The sequence below is a fragment of the Heptranchias perlo genome, chromosome 26, assembly GCF_035084215.1.
Source record: "Heptranchias perlo isolate sHepPer1 chromosome 26, sHepPer1.hap1, whole genome shotgun sequence".
In the NCBI taxonomy this organism is placed as follows: Eukaryota; Metazoa; Chordata; class Chondrichthyes; order Hexanchiformes; family Hexanchidae; genus Heptranchias; species Heptranchias perlo.
The window spans coordinates 29799537-29825054 of NC_090350.1; the positions used below are offsets into that span (position 1 = coordinate 29799537).

At 42.9% G+C, this 25518-nt stretch overlaps 1 protein-coding gene across 1 annotated transcript in view; it reads right to left on the bottom strand.

The window, feature by feature from the left end:
• Positions 1–6569: 6569 nt before the first annotated feature.
• Positions 6570–25518, bottom strand: part of myom3 (myomesin 3) — an 86818-nt gene continuing 67869 nt past the window's right edge. Inside the window, exons 29-35 of the mRNA XM_068006672.1 lie at positions 24076–24114; positions 20456–20561; positions 19882–20045; positions 19727–19763; positions 18244–18266; positions 14251–14306; positions 6570–10887 (exon numbers count right to left, since the gene is read on the bottom strand). Coding sequence (XP_067862773.1) covers positions 10633–10887; positions 14251–14306; positions 18244–18266; positions 19727–19763; positions 19882–20045; positions 20456–20561; positions 24076–24114 — 680 coding nt within the window. The 3' untranslated portion in view covers positions 6570–10632. The remainder of the gene's footprint in view (positions 10888–14250; positions 14307–18243; positions 18267–19726; positions 19764–19881; positions 20046–20455; positions 20562–24075; positions 24115–25518) is intronic.

Genomic DNA, 25518 nt, shown 5'->3' on the forward strand with positions numbered 1-25518 from the left:
ATGCTGATTTACATTGAATAACTTCACACTTTAAAACATGTCCCCACATTGTTACAAATTTGGATCTACTTGGGTTCAGTGGTGTCAGTCGTCTCCTTAAGCAGTCTGGTTGCCTGCTTTTGCTACAGGCTTATATATGCTAGTTGTGGTCATGGGACCTGGGAATGTAACAATAAAACCGCTTTGTGATCTGGACAGGATCTCCGTGTCTTAATCATGGGCACTCCATTTATCTCTCTGAAGGCAGATCGACTTAACACTAGACAAGGCATTGTTCAGTTCAGTTCATAAACTGCTTTAGTCTGTTTAGGAAAAATATACAATGCAGTGGGTATGATGGAAATCACTTGGTGCAATCAGTTTAACTTCTGTTTGCATATCATTACAAAAATAAAGTACATTGGGTAGAATTTCAGAGGGTGCAACCCAATCTCCCGTCGTAACTTTGTATAAACCCCAGAGAAACAGCGTCAAAGGCCGTTTTCTCCGGGCTTTCCGTCAATTTTTTGCCAAAGTTACTTGGGAGAACATAAGAACATCTGCGGAAATTCCAGCCAAATGTGTACACTAGCCCAGTTGAGATGATTCTTGCTTAAGTAAGAATTAATGCAGAGATGATTACTCCCTTGAGGCATTTCTGCTGCTTTTCTGACTGACTTCTGGAGATAAATGTTAACCCCACAAACGGGTGGGTTGGGGATGGGTGGGAAGGTAAAAATCGTAAAAAAGTAAAACTCGATCCCAACCCACCTACAACTTGTTCACTTCCGGTTTTAACGGAGGCAGGTCTGTGCCCATTGGCAGTCTCTGCCACTGACCTCAGTGAACATTCTGGCAATAGGGGGAGTTTCCCTAATTTGCCAGCAAATGGTAGGCACCCACATCATTAGGGGTCGGTGCTAATTTGTTGTGAAGTACTTTACTTGCCCTTTCTCCTCTCCCTATCTCTGTAACCTCCTTCAGCCCTATAACCCCCCAAGAAATCTGCGTTCCTCCAACTCTGGCTGCTTGTGCACCCCCCAGTTCCTTTGCCCCCCCCTCCCCGTTGGCAGCCATGTCTTCAGATGTCTAGGCCCTAAGCTCTGGAATTGCTCCCCTAAATCCCTCCGCCTCACTCCTCCTGTAAGACTCTCCTTAAAACCTTGACATTATTCCTGCGTTCGAAGAATTTCTTTCTCATTTACTTCAATGAGCAATACATTTACATGATTGGCCACCTCCTGCCAGGCTTGCAGTTCACTGGTGCAAGATATAATCTAGAACGGCTAAATATCCCAACATCCTTATCCAACAGGCCAAGTAGTCCTGGATTAGATCTAGCAAGCTCTCAATCTCCCACAATAGCCAGACTGATGGGCTGCGAATAACTAGACAAGGGGGGAAGTCCTTGATGAGATCTGGCAGTTATTAAAGCCCTTGATTAGATCTAGTGGCTATCAATCTCCCACAATAGCTAGACTGAAAAAAATACAAGCAACAAAATAAGGCAAGGTATAAAACAATACAAGTTGTTCCAAATGTTGAGGCAGAGAAGGAAAAGTCCTGAGGTCAATGCTGCTCCCAACAGGACCGGGTAACATCGTTTCTGTTGTATTAATCGCTGTAACTTGTTGAAATTACTGGGCCATTCTTGAGCGTAAGAATTGTGCTTTGCTGGTGAGTCAGCTTGTTAACTCTGTGACTGTTACATGTTCTTTTAAATCTATTAATGAAATATACTCACTACACACCGTATTGGTTCGGTTGCCACATTCCTCAGGGCCACCTTCTGTAATGAAACTTCTAGGCTCTCTTTGCTGAAGGAGGCAGTTCTGGGAGCTCTTCCAGCTATTCTGCCCCATTAGTCAGTCTGCCAACAAAAAAATGATGCCTTCCTTTAAGAGTGCAGCAGCTCTTTAAGAGATGCTGCTCCCTTGATTCCATGTCTTACCTCCTTCCAGGTGACTGAACTCTCCCTGCACAAGGGTAAACCATGCAAAGACCTTCATTCAATTATGCAAATTACACGACCCCACAGAATCCAATGGGTGCACATGCAAATGCCCAATATTTCTCAGACTCTAAATATAACAGGATTGAAAACAGTTACCAGCCAAAGACACCATGTGCTGGGGTAAGTGTGTGGGTTTCTTTAAGGTCTTCATCACTCCTTGAGGGAATTGAAGATAATATCCAGTTCTTCCACTATTGTCGTTTGTTAAAGGTTGTGACCACAATTTGAAAAGTTTTCCAGCTCTAATTTTTTCTGGAATTTTACTATTGCTGCTGTTCATAAAGTAAATACAGTCTACTGTACTGAAGTTTTACCAATGAAATATGCTCGTAAGCATGTACGGTTCTGCCCTTGCAACAAAATATTGATGTGTAGTGTTCTGCATTTAATTGTACCTTAAGGAATCATTTTCTGATGTTAAATATTTGATTTTTTTAGTGGAAAGTAGAGAAAGTGGGATTGAAACAGTTAGGTTACTTAACATTTAGGGTACTACCTTGTATTTCCTAATTAAATTTGCAGACTAAAGTAAAAGGTGATTTACCTAATACTGAAGCCAAGTTTAAATAAATAGTCTACTATGAAGATCTCTGTTTGTTTAATCTAATCAGCACTCTGGGTGAATAACCTTATGAGTCAAAATCCTACTGGTTAAGGACAAAATATTGAAAAAAATGGGGTCACCGTCCACTGCAGCTAAAGAAAGAGCCCGAGGAAACTACTGAACATAGATTTAGTAGTGAAGCCTTTACTAAACTTTTGCCTTTGGTCTTTTCCTCATTTAATTTCCCCTATTTTTACCTTACCTCGGAGGAAGAGGCTCCCTGAACATCCCCATCCTCAATGACGGCAGACCCCAGCATGTGAGTGCAAAAGACAAGGCTGAAGCATTTGCAACTACTTTCAGCCAGAAGTGCCGAGTGGATGATGCATCTCGGCCTTCTCCCGAGATCCCCACCATTACAGAAGCCAGTCTTCAGACAATTTGATTCACTCCGCATGAAATCAAGAAACGGATGAGTGCACTGGGTACAGCAAAGGCTATGGACCCCGACAATATCCCAGCTGTAGTGCTGAAGACTTGTGTTCCAGAACTAGACGTGCCTCTAGCCAAGCTGTTCCAGTACAGCTACAATACTGGCATCTACCCAGAAAAGTGGAAAATTGCCCAGGTAGGTACTGTCCACAAAAAGCAGGACAAATCCAATCCGGTCAATTACCGCCCCATCAGTCTAAACACAATCATCAGCAAAGTGATGGAAGGTGTCGTCGACAGTGCTATCAAGCGGCACTTACTCATCAATAACCTGCTCACCGATGCTCAGATTGGGTTCCGCCAGGACCACTCGGCTCCAGACCTCATTACAGCCTTGGTCCAAACATGGACAAAAGAGCTGAATTCCAGAGGAAAGGTGGGAGTGACTGCCCTTGACATCAAGGCAGCATTTGACTAAGTGTGGCATCAAGGAGCAAAATTTAAATCAATGGGAATCAGGGGAAAGCTCTCCAGTGGCTGGAGTCATACCTAGCACAAAGGAAGATAGGAGTGGTTGTTGGATGCCAATCATCTCAGCCCCAGGACATCGCTGCAGGAGTTCCTCAGGGCAGTATCCTAGGCCCAACCATCTTCAGCAGCTTTATCAATGACCTTCTCTCCATCATAAGGTCAGAAATGGGGATGTTCGCTGATGATTGCACAGTGTTCAGCTTCATTCGCAACCCCTCAGATAATGAAGCAGTCTGAGCCCGCAAGCAGCAAGACCTGGACAACATCCTGGCTTGGGCTGATAAGTGGCAAGTGACATTTGCGCCACACAAGTGCCAGATAATGACCATCTCTAACAAGAATCTAACCACCCCCCCCGCCCCCCCCTCACCCCCCCCCCCCCCCCCGCTTGACATTCAATGGCATTACCATCGCCGAATCCCCCACCATCAATATCCTGGGAGTCACCATTGACCAGAAACTTAACTGGACCATAAATACTGTGGCTACAAGAGCAGGTCAGAGGCTGGGTATTCAGCATCAAGTGACTCACTTCCTGACTCCCCAAAACCTTTCCACCATCTACAAGGCACAAGTCAGGAGTGTGATGGAATAATCTCCACTTGCCTGGATGAGTGCAGCTCCAACAACACTCAAGAAGCTCGACACCATCCAGGACAAAACAGCCTGCTTGATTGGCACCCTATCCACCACCCTAAACATTCACTCCCTCCACCACCAGTGCACCATGGCTGCAGCGTGTACCATCTACAAGATGCACTGCAACAACTCGCTAAGGCTTCTTCAACAGCACCTCCAAAACCCGTGAGCTCTACCACCTAGAAGGACAATGGCAACAGGCACATGGGAACACCACCACCTGCACGTTCCCCTCCAAATCACACACCATCCTGACTTGGAAATATATCACTGTTCCTTCATTGTCGCTGGGTCAAAATCCTGGAACTCCCTACCTAACAGCAGTGTGGGAGAACCTTCACCACACAGACTGCAGCGGGTCAAGAAGGCGGTTCACCACCACCATTAGGGATGGGCAATAAATGCTGGCCTTGCCAGCGACGCCTACATCCCATGACTGAAAAAAAAATCCTCTTTCCTTTGTCCAGGACTGTCACCAACATAATAAGTAGACGCAATCCAAGTCGTCTTTTCCATCTAACAGCCAGTCTGGCGGATGGGACCTGTTTTGGTGTCATTTGGACTCAGTTCAATAATGTGGACAAACAGATCCTTGATCTGCACAAATCCATTATTCTTCCACTCCTTACTCTAATCCCCTTCTTTCTTCCCAGCTTACTCCATAAATTGTCCTGTATTGGTGCTCTACCAGAAGCTTTTAGCCTTAACACTATTCAGACCATTACCCAGAAGTACCTTGATATTGCATTAAACATAGGCCAATCAGAAAACTTTGGCATTGTATCTGAGAAAACATACAACATTCTTGGTTGAGTATCAAAAAAATGTTGACCTGATCAGGTTTTTCTTGGCATCAAAACCTTTTCAGTGAACAGTACACCTTGCTATTCGCATTTCAGGTTTGCTTCACTCAACCTTGTTAATTTACAACCACTTTTTCTACTCAACAAAACTTCTTTTGTAAATTTAAAATCTAAAATATTCAGCTACACAACATTGCCTTTTAGTGCAAGGTTCTGATGAAGTGCTCTTCGAAGCATTAGAGCATTTGAATCTTTATATCCTGTCATGACCATTGGATTAAAGGTTTGGTAATGTGCCAGGATGATATGGCTGAAATTTATTGGTCTAGCCTTCGAAAAGCCTCGGCTAGTCAGCCAATGCAGATCTCCAGTAACGTCAGACTCATATTAATGTAGATTCATGAAACATGCCACATTAAATAACTGGGGGAAGAAGCTCAATAAATGTTGTTTCTACAGTAGAATTGTGGAGTTTTACCCAATCATGGAGTAAAATAAACTTTTACAGTGCGGGTTGAATAAACATTCTTAAGTACAGAGTTAAGGTAATGAACACAAAAGGTCCATCTTAATCTGAGTGTACCTCAGCATTGTTTGACATAATTTAAGTGATTAATTTGCATTTTCATCAATGTCCTTGTGGGTTGAATCAGAGGTTACTGGTGCTAACAAAGGAGACAGATTAGCCTAGATTTTAACCACCCCTCGCCCAGTGAGAATGGTGCATGGGAGGGGTTAAGATTAGGCCGAGTTGACCGTTCCCCCGCCCGGCGCCATTTCATCTTCGACGACTTTCAAATCGGCCGAGGCTCTTGCTACAGGCAGGCGGGGGACTACTTTAACATAATCGGTGCCTGCGACATGATTTTAATGTCCAGTCAGGGGGAGTCCTGCGTTGCCTGGAACCCGACAGCTGAACCATTACTGGTGGTGCCGATTGGCCAGAAGAGGCCAAGGTAAGTTTTTAAAAATTACTTTTATCAGAATTGCTTGTGGGCCAGGAGAAGCAGGAATGCAACCCCTCACCCCAAGCCCTGCAAGGAGTCCTTAGGCCTCCTCAGTCCCGGCCTCCCCCACCCCGATTGTCTTTGCAACAATCCCCACCTCTCCCCTGATCCCTGATCATCTTTGCAACTACCCCTCCGATCCCCTCTGTAACACCCCCCACCCCTACTGACTGCTGGGGACTGTCCCCATGGGTATCCGACTACGGCCTGCTGCCACCAAATTTCCTCTCCCATCCGCCAGTCATGTAGTGGATCTGGCCGGTTTCAAGGGGGGGCTCCAGGAACATTTATGTAAATGAGGATTAAGATCGTTAAGATCGCCAGGCCTCCACATCCCCGAACTCTCCAGGTGCACTATCAACTTTGGGGCTCATGCACACCGTGTCCACCCACCCATTAAAATCGGGGCCTTTGTGTCACAATACCCAAATAAAAGAAATTCTATTCCGAAATATCTAGTAAATTACAAGTATGGTTTTCACTTCTATCATTGATCTACAATGTCAAAAATATTGTAACACTAAGTGCAAAAACATTCTGTAAACATCTCGCAGGAGGGTTTACTTAGCAAAACATAATTAATAATATCAATAATTAGTCGTGGAACAGAAATCATTTGCAACTTTATTACTGTGATGTATAACAAATCAGCAACAATCACATTTGAGTAATGACAAGTTAAACCAATATATTACAGGAATAACTGTTCATTCATAAAAAGAAGTCAGTAACAGAAGTTCGGAGTGCTGTAATTATGGTGTAAGGTTACTATTTGATTCCATCCCTAATTATACAAAATCCATCTCTAAAATCCCCCACAAACATTTTGCATAGTTTGGCCTCTTCTCGGTGGTTGAAATTGGATAGTTATCCAAAATAGTTGGTGAGTCAAAGTTCTTCCATTTAAAATTTGTACAAAAATGATGCTGTCGCTGCCTTTAACTCCCCCACCCAGTAACCGGGTTTATGCTGTATTTAATAGTGCACGGTGCTCTGAATCTTTAAAATTGTTTGTAATTTGAAGATTTCTAATACTTTCATGATGTTTTGTGCGAATTTTTGTGCTCATCAAAGTGAAGGATGTTCGTGCTGGGGAATGGAACGCTTTCTGTTACAGGCACCGACTGTCAGCACCCAGATCAGATATAGCATGGTTAGATGCAGAGTAAAGCTGCCTCCATTCTGCCCCAACAATGTGCCTCAGCCCCCAGTTCTGAGGAACACAACCTACTACACTGGTATAATCTTTTTCCATTCCCTACACCAGTATTGGCTATGTCCTCACTGACCGAGATTGATAATTAATACCAAACACAGGGCCATTTTGTGTTGCGGGTCCACGCCCACTAGGAGCTGGATTGAGACTGTTCAAACTTATTTCACGTAGGATCCTTACAACCAGCAGACAAAGAAAACTTTCATCCCATCAGTCTAGCATGGATTTTAATCAAGGTCCCAGGGAAGAAAGGTCAGTTTCTAACCCACCGTGCCAACAATTGTAATACTTTTTAATGAATGTAGTACATTTGTTTAAAATAAGTTTCCTTCAATGAATGACATAAATTTATTTAATAAAAATTAATTTGTTTAATAAAAGCAGCCAATGGAGCAGTTAACGTAAGCTCAGACAGTGAGTCTTGGCAAGCATTCAAATTCGAAGAGCATTACAGCAAAGCTCAGTTATGTCCTTACTTGACATCTACACACAGCATTTCCAGCAGGGATTAGTGCACTGCAACCAAGAGCAAGAACTGCAGCCCATTTACAACTCTCGAGCCCAGGAACACAGCTCAATTATAGCCCCATGCTGCGGTTCGCTCCTTGCTTGCAATATTATCCCTCTATCTTCACCTCACTTTCACAGCAACAGGGTATACATACATGGGTGGGGCTACCCCAGTATCCCTCATGGCAGTGAAGGGGATAGATTATTTTTATTGATGCTGAGGATGGAAGGATAGGCCCAGTACATTCACTGCTTCGTTGTAAGAATGAGAGGACGAGAGGGAGTAGTACCAACCATGACAGAAAAGGCCATGGACCGAGTGGAGTGGGTTGAGGAAGAAACATTCTGATACATTCAGCCCATCGTGCCTGTGCCAGCTCTTTAAAAGAGCTATCGAATTAGTCCCATTTCCCAGCTCTTTCCCCATATATCTGTACATTTTTTCCCTTCAATATTTATCTAATTCTCTTTTGAAAGTTACTATTGAATCTGCTTCCACCACTCTTTCAGGCAGTGAATTCCAGATCATAACAACTCGCTACGTAAAAAAATGTTTCCTCATGTCGCCTTTGGCTCTTTTGCCAATCACCTTAACTCTGTGTCCTCCAGTTACCGATCCTTCTGCTACTGGAAACAGTTTCTCCTTATTTACTCTATCAAAACTATTCATCACCTTGAACACCTCTATCAAATCTCCCCGTAACCTTCTCTGATCTAAGAACAACCCCAGCTTTTCCAGTCTCTCCACATAATTGAGGTCCCTCATCCCTGGTATATTAGAACATAAGAAATAGGAGCAGAAGTAGGCCATATGGCCCCTTGACCATACTCCATCTAACCTTCGACCTCAACTCCACTTTCCCGCCTGATTCCCATATCCCTTGATTCTTTGGAGTCCAAAAATCTATCGATCTCAGTCTTGAATATACTCAATGACTGAGCAGCCACAGCCCTCTGGGGCAGAGAATTCCAAAGAATCGCAACCGTCTGAGTGAAGAAATTTTACCTCATCTCAGTCCTAAATGTCCGGCCCCTTATCTTGCGACTATGCCCCCAAGTTCTCTTAGAATCTTATATGTCTCAATGAGATCACCTCTCATTCTTCTAAACTCCAGAGAGTATAGGCCCATTCTGCTCAATCTCTTCTCATAGGACAACCCTCTCATCCCAGGAATCAATCTAGTGAACCTTCATTGCACTGCCTCTAAGGCAAGTATATCCTTCCTTAGGTAAGGAGACCAAAACTGTAGACAGTATTCCAGGTGTAGTCTCATCAAAGCCCTGTGCAATCGCAGCAAGACTTCCTTACTCTTGTACTCCAACCCCCTTGCAATAAAGGCCAACATACCATTTGCCTTCCTAATTGCTTGCTGTACCTGCATGTTAACTTTCTGTAAAAGGACACCCAAATCCCTATGAACACCAACATTTAATAGTTTCTCGCCATTTAAAAAATATTCTGTTTTTCTATTCTTCCTATCAAAATGAATAACCATTCTAGTAAATCTCTTTTACACCCTCTCTAAAGCCTTGACATCCATCCTAAAGTGTGGTGCCCAGAATTGAATGTGTGGGAGGGAAGGAGTGCTGAAGCGGAGTTAGGCCAAGAAGACTGGAGACGTATGGGGAATTTTCAAGTCACAGAGGAGAAGAGGGAATTTCAAAAGCATGAAAGGGACATGAGAGATTTTGGAGAAATGGAAAGGACAAGAAATCTTGAAAACTGTTTATTTGTATGTTAAATTGAAGTGCCTGTGATAGCAAGAGAGGACCTGTGTATAGAGAAAAGGGGATAGGAGAGAGAGAAACACAGGAAACACGGTCTCATACATGTGTGTGTGTAGGGGGGGGGTGGAATAAGGAGACACAAAGGGGTAGATTTTCATCTTTACTGCCTGGGTGTTAAGCATCATTGAGTGGAGCGTAAGAAAGGAATATCTGGAGGGGATTAATGGAAGGAAAAACCAGCAGGTTCTGTAAGAGGCATGTAATCCTCCCTGTCAGATTTTTTTTTCTACGCTCTGGCCAGGTGATGCTTACTGCCCAGGTCATAAAGACAAAAATCTACCCCGTAAAGCTTGGAAAAGGGGGAGGGCAGATAAGAACATATGAATCATTAGCAACAAGAAAATGTCATTGGACTCAAAAATCCCTTTTTGAGACATCTCAACCCCCAAGTCATTGCATTCTCACCTATATCCCTCAGTGCCTTCTCTCTTCAGCAGTGTATCTAATTGTTCCTTGAACCCACTTCAATTAACTTCTCCAGTAACATATTCCAAAAGTCCATTATTCATTGGGTGAAAAGGTTCTGCCCAAGCCTCTGTGTTTATTCTAATTTCCTAGTTTTGAAATTGTGTCTCTTGATGTTTCAAGCCTTCACCTAGTGAGCAATGTGCCTTGAGCAACTTTGGCAATTCCCTTCATGATCTTGAAAACTTGGATCGAGTCATCTTGGAGTCTTCTCTTTTTCAAAAAAAAACATGAGATTCCTTAACCTTTTCTCATAATTTAAAATTCCTGACACCTAGAATGTGAAGGAAGATGTGCAGTATGTTTCAATTAGGGTCATCTGTTCTTTTCTAATTGAAGTAACATAGTACAGAGTTGTATAGCCCTGCAAACAGCAAAAGATAGAGGACCATTTATTTGCATCTTGTGTTTTATAAATTGACTACATGTGAGGGGACTTTAATTATTGACTTCTATCAACTTCTGAAACGTTTTGATTTCCATTACTTCTTCAAAATGATTACCATCCCACTCAAAGACCTAGCTGTAATTTCTATGCTGCCTTTAGAATTAAAGCACTAACAGCACTGCAAACTGTAATGTCATTTTCTGGAACTCAGGACATTTCACAAAAAAATAGGTTTGTGCTGGTGAACCTTTTATCCTCAATATGGGATTGTTACAAATCCTGAAACTGAGGGCTTTTCAGTGACGAATGCAGACTGTTATTCTTCCCTTGACTCGTCTCCATGTTTATACACACCTACTGTGACATTAGCTGTTTCAGAACCATATTTGTTCCTTACAAACACACTGTATCTTCCAGAGTCTTGAGTAGTGACCTGTTGGATGTTGAAAGTAACAGTAGTCTTTTCAACAGTGACCTGATAGTGTTCACCAGAGACTATTTCTCTATCGTTTTTCAGCCAGAATACCTCTGGAATGGGATCTCCAGAAATAGTACAAGTCAAGCATAGGGTCTGTTGAAGACAACAAAATGTTAATTTTACTTTTTAGTAGGACATCATCAAAGATTTCAGCTGCACATTGTTTTTACTGGCAGGAACTTTCTTGGTCATTTTAGTCATCGTCCTGTTTAAGACTTTATTACACCCCAATTGCTTTTTGTGTTCTTTATCTACCATATGTAAACTAGAATCAACCCTTTTACAAATCCAAAGGATGATGCTGGAATTTGAAAGGATCTGGAAATTTGAGTCATTTACCAAAACCAATCCTAGTTGAAATAAGGTTTTTCGTTCTCCCCTTTTTTTTTGCTGTTTTATTTTTGTCTTTCTCTTCATTTTATATCTATTGGACTCCCTTCCACTCTTTCTTCCTTATAGGTTACCTTCATCCCTCTTAGCTGTTATGCCAAAGAAATTGGACCCTCAGGGCAGGATTTTTCACTGGAGTTACTTTGGTACCCCAAAGAAACTCTAAAAGATCATGGTGGGATAATCTTTGGTAGCTCCTCCATCGGCTCCCTGCTTTCCTCTGTCACTTTACACAGAAATCAAAACACAGAAACAGGCTATTCAGCCCTACCAGTCAGTGTTGGTGTTTATCCTCCACATGAGCAGAATTCCTAATTCCATGTGTCCTTCCTACATCCCTTTATTCCCTATCACCTATCTAATCTATTCTTAAATGTTGACATGGTCTCTGTTTCAATCACTAACTCTGGTAGTGCATTCCAGACCCTCACAACCCTCTGTGTAAAAAAGATCTCCCTGTTCTCGTTCATAAATCTCTTACATTTAATCTTGTATTTATGTCCCCATGTTCTGGACCTCTCAATCACTGGAAACAGTTTGGCCTTGATATTAACCCCCCCGACGATGGGCAGAAGAGGAGCGGAAGGGGGGGATTAAAAATTTTTAAACATGGAACTTGTCCCCAACCAGCCACTTATGTGCTTGCCGCCATTTTCACGGTGGCGGGTTTCATGGCGTGAGTGTCCTGCCGTGGAGAGGTGGGACACTTCATTAACATATTTAAATCAGGCTCCCACAGTGCAATTGGTAGCCTGATTTGAATTTAACAGTTTCCATGTGGGCTTCCCAGGGGTCGGGAAACCCGGTAGTGAAAGGAAGGCGGGAGCTGCCGGCTCAAGAAGGTAAGTGCCTTTTACAGCATTCCTTGTGGGCCAAGAGGAGCAGGACTGTTCCCCCCGGCCCCTCTAGGAAGGCTTAGGCCTCCCCTCTACCAATCGTGGCCTCTCACTCATCCCTGCTGCGGTCGCAGACCAGCCCACCCAAGCACTGATCTCTGCTCCATGCCCCTATTTCTGGTCTCCCCCTCTCCTGATTGCGTCTCTAACCCCCCCCCCCACCACCCCACCGCAGGCCCCGATCTACGGCCGTCCCCCCTCCCGAATGTCAACTGGCCGGCTGCCGGGAGAGAAATGGAAGAAAAAAATTATGAAGCCCTTCCGTTAAATTCAGCAGGGCCTCCATGTTTCCAGCCTAGTCGCATTCCCCGGCCATTTTTGCTCTCCCCCGCACCCTCCCCGACTCCTCATTATTATTGGGGCCTCTGTTTCTAAATCCTCTGCTCCATCCCATCATAATTTTAAACATCTCTATCAACATAACAGGCAGCATCCTATTGAATCTGTGCTGTACCCTCTTTATTGTCCAACATCCTTCCTATAGTGTGGAACCCAAAACTGCACGCATTTCACCATCTCATAAATGTCCCCTTGCAGCTTCCTTTGGTCCTCAGAATTATTTTCTATGCCTCCTTTTTAGTATTGTCTGCAAATTTGGACACTACTGCCTCTAGCTCTATATCCAAATCATTGATGTACACAGTGAACTTCCAATTATTCTAAGAAACCGCCCATAACTCCGACTCTCAGTTTCTTCCCTTCTAACCAGTTTTTAATCCAAATTTTTACCCTTCCCCTAATTCCATACCCCTTCATCTTCTCCAATAGTCTTTTGTGTGGTACCTTGTCAAAGGCTTTCTGAAAGTCCATGTACATCACATCCACTGCACTTTCTCCATCTACCATATCTGTCCCTCCTCAAAGAACTCTATCAGATTTGTCAAGCATGATCTTCCTTTATGCTGGCTGCTATTAATAATATTCTCTTCATCAAACCATTTAGTAACTTCATAGTTAATTAACGATTCCAATTTTTTCCTACCATAGATGTTAAACTAACTGTCCTGTAGTTACCCGTGATTTTCCACTGAAAGTGATAAGGGACTTATAATGTGTCTGCCCAAATATAGGTGAACAGATTGTAATGGCATGTAAATGACGGCAATACATCATCTGATAACAATAGGAGCCAGGAACACCCATGTGCCCCTGGCATCCAGGGTTTATATGGTGGTGGTGTGATTTAAACAATTTAATCCCAACAATGACCCCCAACCCCCTGATTACTCCCAGCCCCCCGATGACCCCCGACGACTCCCCACCACCCTGATGACCACCCCTGATCACTCCCGACCCCCGATGATCCCCCAAACCTGACCCCCCCCCCCAATCTAAAACTTACCTGCTCGCACCCGCTTCCTGGCTCTTCTCCTGTCCGACTGACAGCCAGCCTATCAATCAGGCTGGCCTGTCACATGGGAAACCGACAAAAATAAATAAAAGATGTCCTTACTTCAAAATCATAAGGACGTCCGGGAAACCTGTACTTCCAGTTTTCCCATCAGGAATTCTGCCCCCCCCCTCCCACCCTCTTCCCAGCTCTGTGTTAAAATTTACCCCCTGGTATCTAGACTGCTAGTGAAATCAGACACATGGACCAAATGAGACAGAAATGATGCCGTTACAATCTCGTTGCATGCAGCCACCCAAAAATGACATTGGAAAATGGGCTGGGTGCTAAAGTGGTTGGAGATCTGGTAACAGTTCTCCATCCCATTGCCTGCCACTGCCCGCCCATTCTGTGCCCCTATGTTGAATTATCGACAGTGGAAAATTTAGGCTATGTATTCTAGCAATTAGTGAATAATGAGGTGTTGAATTGATCAGTTTTAATCAATAATTAACAGATTAGCATTTACAGTTGTGAAAATTGGGCCATTAGTTTGTTGCACAAGTGTAAATTGTATTTACAACTTTAGAGGCTATACAGAAAATTGCCTTTAAATACTTACAAAAGAAAGAAAATTTTGCTTTTTGATAACTACACATTAAAATAGTGACTACACATTTACTTACATTAGCTACTACACTAAAACAATAGTAATAATCTTTAATGAACTTTATTAAAATGTTTAACTTTAAATGAAATGGCTGTGACAAACAATGCAAAATATTCCATGAAGGTTTGATCTTTGTAAGCCATTATTTCCATAATATTTGCATTCTTTACCTTGTCCTCCATAATGTTAACAACATCAGGTAGACCCTTGACCACTTTAGCTCTGTCTGAAGGAACAGGAACAAAATATGTTGGAAGTCTGATAGAGAGTTGCTGAATTAGAAACCCAGTGAACAAAAAAACCCTTGAAATTCCAGCCCGTTTGTGGTGCCAAAGTCATGTATTGGGGAGGTGGAGACGTTTTGTGTGGATGCGTCTTTTCACTGGGTACCTGCCCATGTTCAAAAATATTGACAGGAGAGCTGGGTAATTGTTCCACTCACCCTCAGTCGTGACATCACGGTAAGAGGTGGGACTGGTGGGATGATGGTCCGCACCAGAAATCACCCAGCCCTGCCGAGTGTGCAGCCTGAATGATGCAGGGATATATACCATATCAGTCGTGACATCACTGAGCGGCTACAGGGCATTCTCAAGGGGGAGGGTGAGCAGGCAGAGGTCGTGGTCCACATTGGGACCAACGACATAGGTAGGAAGGGAGATGAGGTCCTGCATCAAGAATTTAGGGAGCTAGGTAGCAGATTAAAGAGCGGGACCTCAAAGGTTGTAATCTCTGGATTACTCCCAGTGCCACGGGCTAGTGAGTATAGAAATAGGAGGATAGAACAGATGAATGCGTGGCTAAAGAGTTGGTGCAGGAGGGAGGGTTTCAGTTTCCTGGATCACTGGGCCTGCTTCTGGGGAAGGTGGGACTTGTACAAGTCGGACGAGTTGCACCTGAACCAGAGCGGGACAAATATCCTTGCGGGGAGGTTTGCTAGCACTGTTGGGGGGGTTTAAACTAACTTGGCAGGGGGATGGGATACAGAGTGGAGCTACAATAGGGGGTGATGTGCAGCCAAATATAGAGAAAAAAACAAGTCAGCTTGGAAGACAGGGCAAATATGTAAGGGCAAGGCTGGATGGCATCTATTTTAATGCAAGGAGTCTTGCGAATAAGGTGGATGAACTGAAGGTGTTGATAAACACATGGGAGTATGATATTGTTGCTGTCACAGAGACATGGTTGAGGGAGGGGCAAGACTGGCAGCTCAATATTCCGGGGTACAGAATCTTCAGGCGAGACAGAGGGGGAGGTATAAGAGGAGGGGGGGGTCGCAATATTAATTAAAGAATCAATTACTGCCATAAGGAGGGATGATATATTAGCAGGTTCCTCTAATGAGGCCATATGGGTGGAGCTTAAAAACAAAAAGGGGGCAAGCACTTTGATGGGAGTGTACTATAGGCCCCCAAACAGTCAGGGGGAGATAGAGGAACAGATATGTATGCAAATCTCAGAAAATTGTGCAAATAATAGGGTAATAATAGTGGGGGATTTCAACTTCCCCAATATTAACTGGGATACTCAGAGTGTAAAAGGCTTAGAGGGTACAAAATTCTTAACGTGCATCCAGGAGAGCTTTTTGAGCCAACATGTAGAAAGTCCTACAAGAGAGGGGGCAGTACTGGACCTAATTCTAGGGAATGTGGCCGGCCAAGTGGAAGAAGTGCTAGTAGGTGAGCACTTTGGTGACAGTGACCATAATTCGGTGAGATTTAAGGTGGTCATGGAAAAGGACAGGGAGGGGCTGAAAATAAAGGTTCTAAATTGAGGGAAGGCCGATTTTAATAGGATAAGGCAGGATCTGGCCAAAATGGACTGGGATCAGCTGCTTGTAGGAAAATCCGCATCGGAGCAATGGGAGTCTTTCAGAAGGGAGATTGAGACCATACAATGGCAACATGTTCCCGTAAAGGTCAAGGGTGGTTCCAAGAACTCCAGGGAACCTTGGATGTCAGGGGATATACGAGAATGGATTAGGAAAAAAAGGAGGGCTTTTGGCAGATACAAAAGGCTAAAGACGGAGGAAGCCCTAGAGGAGTACAAAAAGTGCAGGGGGATACTTAAAAAAGAAATTAGGAGATCAAGGAGGAGCCATGAAATAACACTGGCGAGCAAAATAAAGGAAAATCCTAAGATGTTTTATAAGTATATTAAGGGTAAGAGGATGACTAGGGAAAAAATAGGGCCCATTAGGGACAAAAATGGCAATCTGTGTGTGGAGCCGGCAGATGTAGGAGGGGTTCTAAATGAATTTTTTGCATCTGTTTTCACTATGGAGAAGGACGATGTAGACATAGGAATACGGCAGGGGGACTGTGATATACTCGAACATATTAACATCGAGCGGGAGGAGGTATTGCGGTTTTAGCAGGCCTAAAAATGGATAAATCCCCAGGCCCGGACGAAATGTATCCCAGGCTACTGTGTGGGGCAAAGGAGGAGATTGCGGGGGCTCTAACACATATATTCAGAACCTCTCTGGCCACAGGGGATGTGCCAGAGGACTGGAGAACCGCTAATGTAGTACCATTATTCAAGAAGGGGAGTAGGGAAAAACCAGGGAACTACAGGCCAGTGAGCCTAACATCAGTGGTAGGAAAATTATTGGAAAAAATTCTGAAGGACAAAATTAGTCTCCATTTGGAGAAGCAAGGATTAATCAGGGATAGTCAACATGGCTTTGTCAAGGGAAGATCATGTCTGACTAATTTGATTGAATTTTTTGAGGGGGTGACTAGGCGTGTGGATGAGGGTAACGCAGTGGATGTGGTATACATGGATTTCAGTAAGGCCTTCGATAAAGTTCCGCACAGGAGACTGGTCAAGAAGGTACGAGCCCATGGAATCCAGGGTGCCATGGCACTTTGGATACAAAACTGGCTTAGTGGCAGAAGGCAGAGGGTGATGGTCGAAGGTTGTTTTTGTGACTGGAAGCCTGTGGCCAGTGGGGTACCACAGGGATCGGTGCTGGGTCCCTTGCTGTTTGTGGTCTACATTAATGACTTGGATATGAATGTAAAAGGTAGGATCAGTAAGTTCGCTGATGATACAAAAATTGGTAGGGTGGTAAATAGCGAGGAGGATAGCCTTAGTCTGCAGGACAATATAGATGGGTTGGTCAGATGGGCGGAACAGTGGCAAATGGAATTTAACCCGGAAAAGTGCGAGGTGATGCACTTTGGAGGGACTAACAAGGCAAGGGAATACACAATGAATGGGAGGACCCTAGGCAAGACAAAGGGTCAGAGGGATCTTGGTGTGCAAGTTCACAGATCCCTGAAGGCGGCGGAACAGGTAGATAAGGTGGTAAAGAAGGCATATGGGATACTTGCCTTTATTAGCCGAGGCATAGAATATAAGAGCAAGGAGGTTATGATGGAGCTGTATAAAACACTGGTTAGGCCACAGCTGGAGTACTGTGTGCAGTTCTGGTCGCCACACTACAGGAAGGATGTGATCGCTTTGGAGAGGGTGCAGAGGAGATTCACCAGGATGTTACCAGGGCTGGAGCGCTTCAGCTATGAAGAGAGACTGGGAAGATTGGGTTTGTTTTCCTTGGAGCAGAGGAGGCTGAGGGGGGACATGATTGAGGTGTACAAAATTATGAGGGGCACAGATAGGATGGATACTAAGGAGCTTTTTCCCTTCGTTGAGGGTTCTATAACAAGGGGGCATAGATTCAAGGTAAAAGGCGGGAGGTTTAGAGGGGATTTGAGAAAGAACTTTTTCACCCAGAGGGTGGTTGGAGTCTGGAACTCACTGCCTGAAAGGGTTGTGGAGGCAGGAACCCTCACAACATTCAAGAAGCATTTGGATGAGCACTTGAAATGCCATAGCATACAAGGCTACGGACCAAATGCTGGAATATGGGATTAGATTAGACAGGGCTTGATGGCCGGCGCGGACGCGATGGGCCGAAGGGCCTCTATCCGTGCTGTATGACTCTATGACTCTATATGACTGCTGTAAGTGGGGCCCTCAATGCCTTTTCCGAAAAGTGGCAACACAACCAAGGAGCACATCAGGAAAAGAAGCTTTAAAGTAAACAAAATAGAATATTTAGAATCATGTAAATATATTTTGTTCACCCCAGTTTCAGAAAATGATCTAAAATTGGCACCGTAGCTGCATGTTTGTATTTGATTGGAGTAACTTACTTTTTTCTGCAATTTCTGCTTGCCTGAAAAATAAATGTAACAAAATCAGGAAACTCCCAATAATTCATTGGTTTTAGTTTTAAACAGAGGTATGGTGAGATATGTACAAAAGAAAATATCAATAACATCAAGCCATTGGACACCATGAAAACACAAAAGGTGTCAGCCGTGACTCAGTGGGTCGCACTCTCACCCTGAGTCAGAAGGTTGTGGATTCAAGTCCCACTCCACAGACTTGAGCACAAAATCTAGGCTGACACTCCAGTGTAGCACTGAGGGAGTGCTGCACTGTCGGAGGTGCCGTCTTTCGGATAAGACATTAAACCGAGGTCCTGTCTGTCCTCTCAGGTGGACATAAAAGATTCCATGGCACTATTTCAAAGAAGAGCAGGGGAGTTTTCTCCGGTGTCCTGGCCAATGTTTATCCCTCAATGAACATCGCTAAAACAGATTACCTGGTCATTATCACATTGCTATTTGTGGTAACCTGCTGTGAGCAAATTGACTGCTGCATTTCCTACTTTACAACAATGATGACACTACAAAAGTACTTAATTGGCTGTAAAGCACTTTGGGATGTCCTGAGGTCGTGAAAGGCGCTATATAAATGCAATTCTATTTTTTTTTAAACCTAATGACTCATGTTTCTAATCAATAGAATGGGATACAGCAACATGGCACATGAGCATCTTTACAAAAAATGTTCTAAGCGAACCATGTTTTGCAATCCAGGTGAAGTTCTTTTGACAACTCTGTAATTAACGACTTGCTAATAAAACTGCATTCCCAGAAATCATATGTTTCAATACCACGGTCTAGAAATCTAAGGATCCAATATGGCAGGCAGCGTGTACATGCCAGAAGTGCACCACCCGCCATATTGGTAAAGACTCCTGCATAGGTGTTCAGGGCATGCGCCTGAAACAGGCGCTAAGCCCTCTGCGTATGCAAATAGGGGGCCTCATGCCTGTTTGAGACCCCCTTTGCAAAATTCATTAGCAACTGACTGCAACATGTGTTGTGCATGCTGCGGTCAGCATTCTCAGGTGCTAGGCAGCCAAACCTTAAAGGGACCGCTGGAGACTGTCACCGGAAAGGTAAGTTTTATTTATTTTTTTACTTACCTTATTATGGAGCCAGGAAGTGCAGGAGTACAATGGTTGTGATCTGACTAATGATTGTTAAGATACAAAGATTGCGTTCACTATATATGCAGTAATATTCAAATAAGTTCTGTACTATAATTTACGACATGGATGGTCCATCAGAGCTCCATTATATTTATATTGCAAAAAGAAATAATGTAGAAATATAATAGGGCGTATCTGTATCATATACTAGATAAGGTGAGAATTTTCTTGTGTCTCAAATATATGCAATCTTAAGAGAGTTGGACTATGTAGAGAAAAATCACTGCAACCACTACAGGGGTAATCACTTTGCACTCCAAATACATAAAAAGAAAAAGGTGAAAGGAACTTACTTCAGCCTTTGGTATTCAGCTATTGCTTCATCAAAAACTGAAAAAAAAATCCAACTAATTTATTGCCAGGACTTATATATTGAACGATAATGTTATAATTTGTCTGACACTTTATAATGGAATGCTGGAATGTACTTAAAAGCACAATTTCTTACCTTGGTCAGATAACTTGAGTACTCGTTTATGTGTCTGTTTACTATCAAACAGTTCTAGGGTATATTTGCCCTTGTCTGCTTCAGTTGGGTTGAAGATCTGCAGCCAAACCCGTTGATTATCAGATCCAATCCTCCTCCTTTCTTGAGACTCCAAGCTTTTTTCGCTAAAGAATGATTGCTTTTTAGTTATCACTACACTATTTCATTGTCATAAACAGATTTGAAATGTTAGCTTCAATGCACCAAAACTGTGTGGTGCCTTACTTTAGTGCACAGGAGTCTGGTGTTTGTAAGCCAGAAATCAGGTACCTCTATCAAGGGGACAACTTTTGATATTTGTATTGATTGCCTCATTCTATACATGTGCACTCTTGCGCATCATAAAAAAGGAGAAAATTACATAATGTTCTGCTGAATACTTGAATATAATGTTAATTGAAAAGATCCCTCACACCCAATCATTTGTGATCAGTATCTAACAACTATAACCAGCCACCTAATTCAACAGAAGTTTTACCTTTTAATTTTCATACTTTTTATTCTTTATAAAATCTATTTAATGCACTTCACTTACTTGAAGTACCAGGTCTTTTTCATGTACTCCAAGTTGTACTTCATTAAGGAATAAAGCTTTATTCCTTCGGCTGTGCACTGTAATTTTAATTCAGAAGCAGAAGTACCTGTGGAACAAAATGGAACAGAGAGCAGAAAGCATCATTATATCAAACCATGCACAGTACTCTTCTGATTGATTTAGTTTAACAGAGAAAACTGATCTCAACTAGGATCAGGTCTTAACAGATATCTTAATACTAATTAGCTAAAGAAAACAAATCTGTATGCTGGCGGATGGGGTTACAAATGGGGCAGAGACCCCTAGCAACAGTAAAAGGGCATTTCATCAACTTCTTCTAACACTAATTAATATTTAGCTGAGGAGGTTCTCAGTATTCTGTGTAATAAGCACTCATGTTACTGTTATAATACAGGTACTGGTTTGAGATTGGTACCTGCTTAGAGAGATGCAGAGCCAGCAGACTGAAGTTATACCATCAGCTCCGTAACACACTCTAGGCATGCAAACAGAACTTTGGACATGCTTATTTTCATGCATGCGCAGAGCAACGGTCAATGTTATCCAAATTCCAGCTAAAATTTTAATGTTAGCAGAGAAGAAACAGGATAGTTGGCCTTTGGCCAACATTAAGCACTTTTAAAATAGAGTTGAAAGAATTTATGTTTGCCCCAACAAACCATCTGAGAACCTTTTAGTGTGCTTCACATCAGTAGCAGTTATAGTGCAGCTGGTGTGAGGCCAATGTAGTGCCTACTTCTTTAAGATGATCTCACACCACTCACCTGAACTTGACCTGATCGGTTTCATTCTCAAGTTAAGTTACAGCACTCAACTTCTGTCTATGTAAAGTGAGCCTGCTTTGGATCAACACGAACTGCATACTATGAATGGCCTGTAACAAGCCAATTGATAGTAAGATAGTAAGAGCACACAATTTGATGGTAAGTGATCCTGGTTTGAAATGATTTGCAAACTGCCCTGTTAGTTCTCTGTAACAGATTAACATGACACTGTGTTAAACACATGTATATTTGCCCCTAACTGAAGCACTCGACAAAATACAAGAAGACATTAATAAACTTGTAGAATGGGCGTGTAATTGGCAAATGAATTTCAATATAAATAAGTGTGAGGTATTACATTTTGGTAAGAAGAATAAGGGGGCCACATACTGCTTGGATAATAAGAGTCCAAATGGGGAAGAGGAGCAGAGGTATCTGGGGGTACAGATACACAAATCACTAAAAGTAGTGACGCAGGTTAATAAGGCCGTAAAAAAAGCAAACCAAGCACTGGGGTTAATTTCTAAAGGGATAGAATTGAAAAGCAGAGATCCTATGTTAAATTTGTATAGAACCTTGGTTAGACCACACTTGGCGCATTGTGAACAGTTCTGGTTTCCATATTATAAAAAGGATATAGAGGCACTGGAGAAGGTGCAAAAAAGATTTACTAGGATGATACCAGAAATGAGAGGTTATACCTATCAGGAAATATTGAGCAGGCTGGGGCTCTTTTCTCTGGAAAAGAGAAGACTGAGGGGTGACCTCATAGAGGTTTTTAAGATTATGAAAGGGTTTGATAGGGTAGACGTAGAGAAGATGTTTCCACTTGCAGGGGAGACCAGAACTAGCGGCCATAAATGTAAGATAGTCACTAATAAATCCAATAGGGAATTCAGGAGAAACTTCTTTACCAAGAGAGTGGTTAGAATGTGGAACTCGCTACCACAAGGAGCAATTGAGGTGACTAGCATAGGTACATTTAAGGGAAAGCTAGATAAACACATGAGGGAGAAAGGAATAGAAGGATATGCTGATAGGGTTAGATAAAGTGGGGAGGGAGGAGGATCATGTGGAGCATAAACACCGACATGGGCCTGATGGTGTTTCTGTGCTGTACATTCTATGTAAGGTCTATGTATATAGTTGTAGCCATCTCTGGATCATAGCTAGCCTTGCAACATTACAAATTTGTTGTCTAAAAATGATCCACCAAAATTTTTGAAACAACTGGTTTAAATGCGGCAAACCTGTTTGGATTACTCACAACATTGGAACTCGCTTATCCTGCCTGGAATTATGCCATTTTTCATATCAGACAATTAATTTGCTTTTCGCAGCAATGGAGCTGCCAATAGTTGATGTCAGCAACATGTGATGTTACCTCAGGACTAAACATCTAGTAGTCTAGTCACATAACAAGAAATGATTGGGTATGCATGGTCTTTGTTCTGAAACTGAAGCATCTCCGCTAAGCAAATAAATTAGAACTGGGCAAGTTGGCTTAGCGGATAAATTAATCCTCAGGTTTGTTACTGAGCCATGCAATTCAGGAGCGTCCCAGGTGCGATCTCCGGTGTATGCTGAATTAGCTAGGGTTGCCAACCCTCCAGGATTGCCCTGGAGTCTCCAGGAATTAAAGGTTAATCTCCTGGACACTGCTGTGAGCAACCTGGGAGAAAAAGCGTAGGGGCATTAAACAAATGGTATGTTTTTTTTCAATTTCTTTGAACACTTTCGTTTATTAGTTATAAAAATATTGGAGATGGGAAAAAAGGCTGTTTGACTGAGTGGGGTGGGGGGGTGGGTTGGGGGTTGGAGGCGGGAGGTCATGAGATGAAACCTCCAGGAATACGTCCTACCAGAGCTGGCAACCTTAGAATTAGCTGATCTCAGCTGGCACGACAGTTGGGTTACTACAATTGGCCTCAGTGCTCCTGGGCTAGGGAGAGGGAGAAATCAGTAAGGTTTCCTGCTCCTGAATGCTATTCATTGTTGAGAGAGAACAGGACCAGGCTTGGCTTGAAATTGTGCTGACCAGGAACTGGGTTGATACTGCTCAAACCCATTTAATTCACTGAACAAACTTTCATTGTAAGCATCTCAGCGGTGAAAGGTCATTGTGTGAACTGACTGTTCCACTCACTCTCCTTTACATTGAATTTTGCATCAATTTCATGTTAATGTACAAAATTAGTGGTAACAGCAAACAAGTTCAAGTAGTTCTACCCCATAATGCGAAAGGTTCTTTATTGTAAATATTAGTACCGCACACAGGGTCAAACTACAGCTCCAAAGAACTCAGCAGCTCCGGTCAGGAGGTTTTAATTTATCCTGTAAACAAAATTCTTTGACACAATTCTAACCATATAGTGAATGCTTAAAAACAACTGAAAGAAAAGGCAACATTGGTAAAATTGAGCATTACCCCACCACTTAATAAGTACTTCAGAAATTATATCTTTCATACATTTGTATTAAAGTAGCACAGCAGAAAAGTGACAAAAGTATAATAGACAACCTTACACCTGGCGGTTCTACTGTTCTCTCACCGTAACTTCAGCAGGGGGTCGTGAAACCCTGGAGAAAGTGTAAATGACGTTTTGCGCTGTTTCTCAGGGGTTTTCACCAGTCTTCTGCTAAAGTTATGGCGGGAGATTGGGGAACCCCCGCAGGTGTTCTACCCCATAATGTTTAACTATACAAAACAACAAGTGGACGAGATTAACTACATAACACCGGTTTTTATGGCCATTTTGTATTTTAAAACTTCTGTACACCTGCAGCTTAAGTATAAAATAAATTGTAAATTTGTCACTGCATCAAATTACTTACCGCCAATTCTGCAGATTTCCTTGAGAATGTCGTCAAATGCTGCAACATAGCGTACACATAATCAAAATGACAAATGTCTCCTGATTTTACCATCACAGCACATTATAGAATAAAGCAAACTCCATCATAGTCCTCCATAACATTATGGTGATATAGCTGTTATGGCAATAATGTTGATATTTTATTAAATGTTGCTCTGTAATCATCAGAATTTGTTTTTTTCAGAAATGTCAATATAATTGTCAACTGCTCCCTCTCCTCAGGCACTGATCTTCACCTTTCAAAATTGCCGTAATTGCCCCATTCCTTAAAAAGCCCACCCATGACCCCTCTGTTCTCCCTCACTACTGGTCTATCTTCAAACTCCCCATCATTTCTAAGGTTCTAGAATGTGCTGTAGCTACCCAACTTGTGCCCTTCTCTCCAACCATTCCCCGTTCCTTCAGTCTGTCTTCCATCTCACCCACAGCACTGAAACAGTCCTGATCAAAGTCACCAACGACATCCTACGTGACTGTAACTCTTGTGTGTTAACCCTCCTCGCCCTCGCTGCAGGACGGTTGACTACACCATCCTGCTCCTTTGTTTCTCATCTGTGCCCAATTCCATGCGACTGCCCTAACATAGTTCTGCTCCTACCCGACTGAATGCAGCCCACATTGGTCACCTTCAGTTTTCCACAATTTTCTATCCTTGGTTCCTCCTATTCCTTATTTATATATTGCCCTTAAGTGACATTACCTTGCCCATGAGGTGAAATTTCATATGTAAGCCAATGATACATAGGTTTGCCTCTGCACCACCATCTTTAACTCCATTACTGTTGCTGTCCCGTCCAACTGCCTGTCATCAAATGCTGGATGAACCAGAACTTCTTTCAGCTTGACACTAGCAAGACTGAAGGCACCCTGTTCAGCCTCCACCAGAAAATTCACATCTTAGCCCCTGATCCAATTCCCCTTCCTGGATGCCTGCTCTAGCTCAAGCTTGCAGTGCATAACCTTAGTGCCTTGACTTTGAGCTAAGCTGCACAACACACATCTAGTCCATCACCAAGAACTGCCTAATTCCACCTTAGAAATATTGTCCTTCTCTGTCCCTACCTGATCTGCTATGGCGCTGAAACCATTATCCATGGTTCTGTCATCTCCAGACTCGACTTTCACATATCCTCCTTACTAGCTTCCTGAGCTCCATCCTAGATAACTCATCTAGAACGTCAATTACCTATATCCTATCCAGCAGAAGTCCCATTAACCCATCAACCCATCCCTGCTGATCTCCATCGTCTCCTGCATCAAACCCAAACTTCTTGTCTTTGTCTACACACCCTACTTCTGTAACCTCCTCCCCTTCCCTCTGCTCCACCATCAGTGGCAGAGCCTTTAGCCATCTTGACCCTCACATGCTAGAACTCTCCCGCTAAACCATTCCGCTTCACCA